Source organism: Mastomys coucha, unplaced genomic scaffold, assembly GCF_008632895.1.
Source record: "Mastomys coucha isolate ucsf_1 unplaced genomic scaffold, UCSF_Mcou_1 pScaffold21, whole genome shotgun sequence".
Lineage (NCBI taxonomy): Eukaryota > Metazoa > Chordata > Mammalia > Rodentia > Muridae > Mastomys > Mastomys coucha.
In genome coordinates, this window is record NW_022196904.1 from 14089805 (window position 1) to 14099179 (window position 9375).

Sequence of the window (9375 nt, forward strand, 5' to 3'; positions counted from 1 at the left end):
GCGAGAGCTGTGCAAATTTTACATTACGGGGTTCTGTGCTCGTGCTGAGAACTGCCCCTACATGCATGATATCCTTTTGCATCATGTTTGCTGTGTTCGTCTGGGGTTGCTGCTCCTGGGACCTCAGCAGTCAGCTTTTCTTCTGCCCCTTTAATCCTCTGTCTGAGCTGTTCATATCTTCACCTGAGGAAGCCCATTATCATTTACTTTCCCTCTCTGTAGAGAGTCTGAGGACCCTTTCCAAGTCCAGCTCTGTGGCCCAGAACTTGCCCTGAAGTTGAAGCAATGTTGAGAACAGCCTCTGGCAGCCAGTACACACCCTACGTGTCATCTCACCTCCAAAATGAAAGAAAGGGCTTGTTTGTTCTTTGGGGTGGGTTCTAAGAAGAAGTGTTTGCCTTAATTAGCCATGAACGTGACTTTCCCTGTAAGTTATACCACACCACTGGGAACTGCATCAATGGTGACGACTGCATGTTCTCCCATGACCCACTGACGGAAGAGACTCGAGAGCTCCTAGATAAGGTAAGGCTTAAGGTGGCATAGGCGAGGTTGACAGGAGCCTGACACCACTCTGTCGGCACAGACCTTTGCAAGATCAGTCTGTTGCAAGTTGCATCCATGTGTACATCACATACATCTCCTTCCTACAGGAGAGGTGGGGCATCCTAACTGCAGACCTGAGGCAGCTGCACTGGATTCCCTAGGGAATTCCCAACAGAATGAGAGGGTTGTTGCCTTGTGGTGGTGTGTTATGTAGAGACTGAGATGCTCAGAGATTGGAAATGCCAGTGTCTCTGTAGTCACAGAGACTCATGCAGAGAAGGGACTGGGACCAGTATCTCACAAACCTGGTGCCATTTTACACTTATCCTAGTGTCTATTTCTCTTCCCTGGATTGGTACAGTTAGTCGAGATGCTTCCTTTTGTCATTCCTAAGAGCTGGGATGATCAGCATCCAGTCCTTCAGAGTGTAATCACTGGCCTTTGGAAGGACCCGAAGTGTCTGATTAAAGGCCGCCCCCTGCTGGACATTCAGTGTTCACACTCAAAAGCAGGAGCCCAGTCCTGGCCCTTTGGTCAGTTTAGTTTTTCTTGTAATTTTGTTTTAATTTTTGAAGTTTTGTTGTGGGGAGGAGTTGTGTTTTTTTGTTTTTGCTTTTTTTGGTTTTTGGTTGTGGTTTTGGTTTTGGTTTTTTTGTTTGTTTGTTTTTTTGAGACAGGGTTTCTCTGTGTAGCCCTGGTTGTCCTGGAACTGACTCTGTAGACCATGCTGGTCTTGAACTCAGAAATCCGCCTGCCTCTGCCTCCCAAGTGCTGGGATTAAAGGCATGCGCCACCCCACCCAGTCTTTTTTTTTTTTAATGAAAGACATGGTCTCTTATGTAGTCCTGGCTGTCCTAGAGCTCGCTCTATAGACCAGGATGAGTGCTGAGATTAGAGGTGTGGCTACTGTGTCTCCTCTGTTAGTTAAGTTTGCATTAGCTTCCCTCCCCCCTTTTTTGTTTTGTTTTGACAGTTTTGATTTGTGGCCCATGCTAACCTCATTATTCCTCCTATCTACTCTTCTCAGTGCTAAATTTGCAGGGTTTCTCTGTCCTGGAAATCACTCTGTAGACCAAGCTGACCTCTTAACTCAGAGATCCACCTGCCTCCACCTCCTGAGCACTGGGATTAAAGGTGTGCCCCACCATCCTGAGCAAAGATTTTTTTTTTTAAATGGCAAAAGTATTTTGAAAGCCGAGCACTTGAGGGACAGAGGCAGGCGGATTTCTGAGTTCAAGGCCAGCCTGGTCTACAGAGTGAGTTCCAGGATAGCCAGAGCTACACAGAGAAACCCTGTCCAAGTGTTTTGAAATTTTCAATTTTAATTTAGAAACAGAAAGGAGGAAAAAAAAGCAAAAGTATTCAGGTATTTTTACTTTCTGAGTTTCTTACATCCTCATTTGCTCACTAGTTCCCACAATGAGAAAGTTCTCAGTCACCCACAATAATCTCAGTAGGAATATGCATTACATATGTCTTACAAAGAAACTTTAACCCAGGATCACAGATCTATTGCTGCTACCTTGGCAGTCTCCTGGAAGTCTTTTCTGTTGGCTGTGGTTGTGTCTTCTAACTAGCACAGTTGAGTTCTTTACAGACTGCCAACTTGGCTAAAGGGCATGCATGACCCGACCCATGATTGTTATCTGGATGGCCATTTGAGAAGGTAGAGACACTTAGCTGTCAAGTTTATGTTGAAGTACAAACAGTAAACATCCTACAAGTCTGTCCACGGATAGCACTCAACCCAGGGAAGGCACTATTCTCCCCTTGCTGGCAGTGCTTCAGCTACTCTGAGGTGGACTGACTGTTTTTGTTTGGAACAGTCTTGTATAGTCCAGGTTGGCCTTGAACTCACCACATATCTACAGTCATTTTTGAACCTGTGATCCTGCCCTGTCTTTAGCTCCCAAGTTCTGAGATTACAAGCATGCACCACCAAGTTCTGCAGATCTGTGGGTATTGACCAACATGTAGATTTGTGTCTGCTCTATACAATCTAGACATAACACACACATACACAGACACACAATTTATCCAGCTGTTGGAATCCCTCTCTTTTTCTGTAAATGTTCCCCCTCTACCCTCCCACCCCCGCTTCCTTTAACAACTGTCCATATGGTTTCTGTCCCTATATTTTGCTTTCTCAGGGTATCATAGGGATGGGGAAGAGGTGGTAACTATGTGGGAGAGCCTGTATCTCTCACTCACAAGGCCCTGGGTTTGATCCCCACCAACACCGAAGAAAACTAGTGTCTTCTAAGTAGAACTGTAAAGCAGGCGGGGGCAGTTCAATGAAGTCGTCTGCAAGGTTGAACTCCTCAGATGATGGTTAGGCTTGTTGATCCAGTCATTGGTTAAAGTACATTTGTATATTTCTTGTTTTGGCAAAAGCTTGGAATTTGTGATAGCTACCTTATTTGTGTGTGCAAGTGGCAAGCGTCACTTTTTTTTTTCTTTAGACAAGTTCAGTCTGTAGTCATGGCTGTTCTAAAACTCAGTATGTAGACCAGGTTGACCTTATATCCATAGAATTAGCATGCCTGTCCCTCCAGAGTGCTGGGATTAAAGGTATGTGCCACCATACCTGGTGATGACTATCATTTTTACATAGATAATAGACCTTTGGATTCTAGCATCGGCTCTAATAAAAGGTTTGGCGACACAACTCAGCCCTAGCAGTCATGTTCAACAAGCAGTGGTCATTGCTAGTAGGGAGGCCAAATGGAAAGGCTATAAGGGAGTATAAGGACAAATATTTGTGTGTTCTCTCTGTTTGTGTTAAAATTTCTGATGGGTAGTTTATGTTCTATCCTCTGGTCGTTTTCTCATGTGTGTTTGCCATGTTCATGTCATTGGGCTCAGATTAGAAGACCAGGTTAGGGACTGGAGAGATGGCTCAGCGGTTAAGAGCACTGACTGCTCTTCCAGAGGTCCTGAGTTCAATTCCCAGAAACCACATGGTGGCTCACAACCATCTGTAATTGGATGTGATGCCCTTTTCTGATGTGTCTGAAGACAGCTACAGTGTGCTCACATAAAATAAATAAATAAATCTTTAACAAAAAAAAAAAAAGAAAGAAAGAAAAAGAAAAAAAAGAAGACCAGGTTAGGAATACACTCTTCATCCTCCTTAGGCTCTAAGGTCTGTGTTGTAAAAGGCTTCACATGTAGGGAAGGCCACCTGTAGAGCTATCCATGTTAGCAGACATCCCTAAGGGTGCCAGCAAGACTATTTTCATCATGTTTGTAACCCGGCAATGCCTGCTACTGTTGAGCCTCGGGCTTGTCCTCTCTGGTAGCTGTCTCAGATTGCTAAGGATATTGGCCAGGTTTTCACACTTGATATCGGTAAAGAGAAGTGCTCTGTGTTTTGAAGCCTTGTTGGACAAATGTGTCTCGGGTCCTTAGAGTGCTATAGACATTGTAAATGGAAACCATGGTGGTGGAGGAAGGCTGCCTTTAAACTTGAGATCTTCCTGTCTCCTCACCCCCAATGCTAAGATTACAGATGTGATCTATGTGATCATAGTGTGATTACACTATGCCCAGAGTGATGAAGAAGATGAATTTAGGTCCTAGACCCTGTGTTCTAAGGCCGGTGTGTGTTTTTAAGTTTTTTTTAAGTTTTTTTAAGCAGGTATGTGTTTTTAAGTTTTTCAGTCTGATTTGGTGGAGCCTTCTGATGTGACTTCCTTTGCTTCCCACAGATGTTGGCTGATGATGCAGAAGCAGGTGCTGAGGATGAGAAGGAGGTTGAAGAGCTGAAGAAGCAGGGCATCAACCCCTTGCCCAAGCCACCTCCTGGTGTGGGGCTCCTGCCTACTCCTCCACGGCCCCCTGGGCCCCCAGCCCCCACCTCTCCTAATGGCAGGCCCATGCAAGGTGGCCCTCCTCCACCACCACCACCTCCTCCCCCACCTCCTGGGCCTCCTCAAATGTCCCTGCCAGCACACGAGCCACTGTCCCCACAACAGCTACAGCAGGACATGTACAACAAGAAGATCCCCTCTTTGTTTGAGATTGTGGTGCGGCCCACGGGGCAGCTAGCCGAGAAGCTGGGCGTGAGGTGAGTATATTGTCCGCAGAAGCACAGGAGCATTGGCCTGGTAGGGCTCTCCTTCTGAAGCTGTCATACCCCATTTGGGCTCCTGGCCTCAGGCTCCAAGTGAGCACTGCAGGTTCACTGGTTGGGAGCTGCTGCCTTTCCTTAGCAGCCTCATCACAAGTACCATTTCCTCTTCTAGGTTCCCTGGACCTGGTGGACCCTCAGGACCAATGGGTCCTGGCCCCAACATGGGACCCCCAGGGCCAATGGGAGGACCCATGCATCCTGACATACACCCTGACATGCACCCTGATATGCACCCCGACATGCACCCTGACATGCACCCCGACATGCACCCTGACATGCATCCTGACATGCATCCTGACATGCCAATGGGTCCTGGCATGAACCCTGGCCCTCCCATGGGTCCTGGTGGCCCCCCAATGATGCCCTATGGTCCTGGAGACTCCCCACACTCTGGAATGATGCCTCCTATCCCGCCAGCCCAGAACTTCTATGAGAACTTCTACCCGCAGCAAGAGGGCATGGAAATGGAGCCGGGTCTTGTTGGAGATGCAGGTATGTAGACAACAGCTAGGCTGCAGAGCTGGTCTCACCAGGGTGGGATGGAGGTCAGAAGTGGCTTTTCTTCCTTGGTCCAGTCTTACAGCAGCATTCCAGTCCCATTCCCATTCTATAGGTGTTTTAAGTATTGTGGGAGCTGAAGGACTCTTGTGTTTGTTGTCAGTTTAGGAAACAGTACTCACAGTGCTTAGCATCAATCATGAGCAAGGCAAAAATACCTTAGGAAGCTGTGCTTATGGTGCCTGGCATCGATCAGGAGGAAGGCAAGTGCCCAAGACAAGGCCCCTCTTCTCGGTAGTGCTGGGCTTGATAACTCTGCTTGTCTGATGCCATTGGCTGGACAGGTTCTTGCCTCCGTCCTGTGATGTTAACAACCTCAGTGTCCAGTAGAGTCAACGATAGCTGCTGTGGCTGACTGGGAGATTCCGGAAGGAGGAGGGACCTCCCCAGGCCAAAGCTCAAGAGTGTGTGGTCTCTGTCCTTGCTATAATTGCATTTTAGTAGAGGGAAGCAGAGAGAGGTCAGGTGGCTCATTTCAGCATTAGCCGTTGTTATAGCATGGGACAGTGTAGAGTGGAGGGGTACAGTCATAGCCCTAGCAGGGACAGCCATCTGCAGCATCTCTGAGAAGGTGGCCAGCTTCTCTGAGGAAAGCAGAGATGGCTGTGCATCTATCTATAAAGGAATGAGAGGGTGATGTCTTAACCTATGCAGGTATGTGTGTCACCATGGAATTGCCAGCCCTACAGAGCAGTAGCGGGCAGCAGGACATGCATTCTTGTGGTTCCTAGCATTTGGGAGGATACAGTGAGACTGCCAGTCAACCAGAACAGTGGTGGGAATTTCCAGATCCCCATGCAGTTTCTGACAGCAGATGCACCTGGGTGGAGGCCAGGAGGTAGCCAAGAGTGCAGAGATGGTTCACGTGGTTTGGAATTTTGGTACGTTGGAGCCAATATGACCTGTTTTTATGTGTTGTGTAGGGCTAGAAGAAGCAGCTAGGAGAATGGGTGCCAAGCATAGGCAGCCCTTTCCTGAAGTTCAGGCTATTGTGTTGGATGTGAGGATCATTGCTACCTCAGAGCACAAGGAGCCTGTGTGGGAGCATAAGAATCCACAGTGTATTCACGGTGCCTGGTAAGGAGTGGTTTTCCAGAGATGCTGGAAAAGAAAGGCCACGGAGATTGAGGGAAGTGATATTGCCTGGCCTGAGTTAGTTGGCTTGTTGATGGTAGGTTTCTACAGCAAAAGTGAGCTTAAAATGTGAGTTCCAGGAACTGCTCTTTATAGCACAGAGCTGCTGTGGTTTCTGCTGTTCTGTGGAGGTGAAGCCTCAGCCTGTATCCCCAGCTCCTCAGAGAGTAGCTGTAGCGTAGAGTATATCCCGTTAGGCTCATGTACTGACCAAATTGTTATATGTATGTGTATGTGGGGGTACACATAAGCAGTATGCAGGTGTGAGTAGGCCACGTTGGCCTCTTTGTCAGTTGGTCATTGTACATCTGAGTTGTACACTTATTTGAACTTATAGTATAGCTAGCTAGATCCTGGGACACCCTGCCTACTTACCAAGTATTGATGTTATAGGCCAAGCCGTGCCTTGCCTCGCTTTATGTTGTAGTGGCGATCCAGTTGTGTGGCAGTAGCCCACTGAGTCCCCAGTTTTTCTATTTAAACTATTTAAAATACCAGACTGCCTCTTTTGGTGGCATGGACCTGTACATCTCTGATACTCAATATATTGTCTCTGCCAGATAAGAATCATCACATTGCAAGGGACAGAGTTGACTCTTGACAGACCTGGGCACTCTAGCTCACTCCCCTACAATCCAGGGACTCAGTGTGATAATGATGTTGTGTCTGATGTACATAGTAGAGCTGATTGGTGAGGGAGGGAACACTTGCTGTGGTCATGCAAAGGAAGCTGCCATGCCCTGCTCTCCATGTGCTCATGTGCTCAGTAACTCTAGTGTCCAGGAATCCTTAGAGGACAGAGTGGGTTGGGGGGATGCCCTGAGCTGGACTGAGATTTTAGTGTGTTTTGATCTCTTCTGGTTCTGCTTCTGGGAGATACAGTTATTTTCTTACAGGCATGTCCAACCTGCAATGTAGGCACTGCATATAGCTGAGAAAAGCTATGAATGTAGCACAGCACAAAATCTTAAACTTAATTTAGCATTATGACTATGCTGGGCATCATGGCTCATGCCTTCGATCCCAGCACTCGGTAAGCAGAGGCAAGTGGATCCCTGTGAGTTCAAAGACACCCTGGTCTATTTAGAGAGTTCTAGGGCATCCAGGGCCGCATAGTGAGCTCCTGTCTCAAAAACGAACAAAATTAAAACATTTTTTTTGTCTGGGAGATTATGTTTACTTTTGATTACATGCTTTCTCAAGCATGAACTTGGTAGATGACAACATCACATTACAATGTTGGACATACCAGCAAGAAACTATGAGACCTCTCATGGCAGATGATAAACCAAGCCTGCTTCCTGTGAGGACAGCAGCAGCTACCTAGCCTGAGCGGGATATGGCCTGTGTACAGGAATCCTGCCTGAGGTGTATGCACGCGTTATGCTGACATCCATAAGCATCCATCATGTCCTCCCTGAGCCTCACTCATCCTTTCCCTGCCAGCTGGCCCACTGTGGGCGCCTGTTGGACTCTCAAGGCACCCATGCCTGGGGAGGAGGAAGGGACGGGTGGCCATCCTCATCCTCACACTTGCCACCAGGCTTGGCTTTTCCAACGGAGGCTTTCCCGACACAAACCCTCTTCCCTGCCACAGAGGACTACGGGCACTACGAAGAGCTGCCGGGGCAGCCTGGGGAGCCCCTCTTCCCCGAGCACCCTCTGGAGCCTGACAGCTTCCCCGAGGGAGGGCCCCCAGGCCGGCCGAAGGCGGGCGCCGGTGTACCCGACTTCTTGCCCTCGGCTCAGAGGGCCCTGTACCTGAGGATCCAGCAGAAGCAGCAGGAGGAGGAGAGAGCGAGGAGGCTGGCTGAGAGCAGCAAGCAGGACCGGGAGAATGAGGAAGGCATGTGTCCCCCGGCAGGGGCCCAGCCGGCTCTGTGCAGGGACGAGGGGGGGCACCTAGGCTGGGTGCTGTATCTGAAAGTAGCTTGGCAGGATGGCCCTGTCCTGGTTTATTGCCTCACACTGAGGAAATAGAGGCCAGGGCTGCTCCTCTGTATCTTGGGTTCGGAAGACGCCTGACTCAGCGGAGGAGGGTGGTGGGCTGGTTCCTAGCTTAGACAGTGCATTTCCTGAAGAAATTTGAAAGACAGTCTCATGGCCCAATCCCTAGGTTACAAACTTTAGAAATCAACACCAAAGAAGGACAGCCACAGAAACACAGATCATGAGTGGTGTAGTCACAGGCTCAGGTGGTCACCCGGTGGCATCCACCTCAGGGCTGAATGGACCAGGGCTCTCTGGAATTTGGGAGCAAGCTAGTGGGGACAGCAGGAGGAAGGACAAAGTCGGTGGCCCCATCCTGGTGGCTCAGGTTTCCCTCCTGGGCTCTGTTTGTGATTGTACTTGCCCTTCCCTGACCCTGGAACCGCTTTGAGGCACCTGGGGATGTGTATGAGTTGTCAGCATGGCTGCTATCTGGACTTCCAGAGAGAGGTGCCTAGTGCTGGTCTACCCGTATTTGTCTGGACCAAATCTGCTTGGAGTGGGAAAAGGCAGTCGGGCCAGGGGACTGAGGCCCAGCCCTACCCTGACTTAATGGCACCCTACCTCCATTTTCTAGTCTAGTGGGCATGTTGATGACAGGACTTCCTTGGGTGATTTCGAGATACTCAGGTCAGGCTGCCTAGGAGGAATGGTACTGGTCTGAGAGAGAAACCACAATGATGTCACTGCCCAGAGCCAGGCCATGCCACCCCCAACTCCCAGCTGGGGCCATAGAAGATGCTAGCTCAGAGTTGTGAGCTTAAGGGTATAAGAAGTCTATGGGGTGCAGCCATTCATGTCTCTCCGTTTGCTCTGCTCTCTCTCAGGTGACACTGGAAACTGGTACTCGAGTGACGAGGATGAAGGGGGAAGCAGTGTCACGTCTATCCTTAAGACCTTGAGGCAACAGACGTCAAGCCGACCCCAGGCTTCAGTCGGGGAAGCGAGCAGCAGTGGGCTGGGGGATCCCCGCCTCCAAAAGGGACACCCCACAGGAAGCCGGCTGTCTGACC

The 9375-nt window shown here is 49.1% G+C and overlaps 1 protein-coding gene across 9 annotated transcripts in view; it reads left to right on the forward strand.

The window, feature by feature from the left end:
- The window catches only part of Zc3h4 (zinc finger CCCH-type containing 4), a 36480-nt gene that overhangs the window by 25711 nt on the left and 1394 nt on the right, over window positions 1–9375 (forward strand). For 8 of the 9 annotated variants that reach the window (XM_031385445.1, XM_031385446.1, XM_031385444.1 and 5 more), the window contains 5 exons: window positions 415–525; window positions 4257–4615; window positions 4794–5173; window positions 7971–8219; window positions 9190–9357. In XM_031385445.1, the coding sequence (XP_031241305.1) occupies window positions 415–525; window positions 4257–4615; window positions 4794–5173; window positions 7971–8219; window positions 9190–9357 (1267 nt within the window). The remainder of the gene's footprint in view (window positions 1–414; window positions 526–4256; window positions 4616–4793; window positions 5174–7970; window positions 8220–9189; window positions 9358–9375) is intronic. The other variant, XM_031385451.1, reaches the window with a different exon arrangement.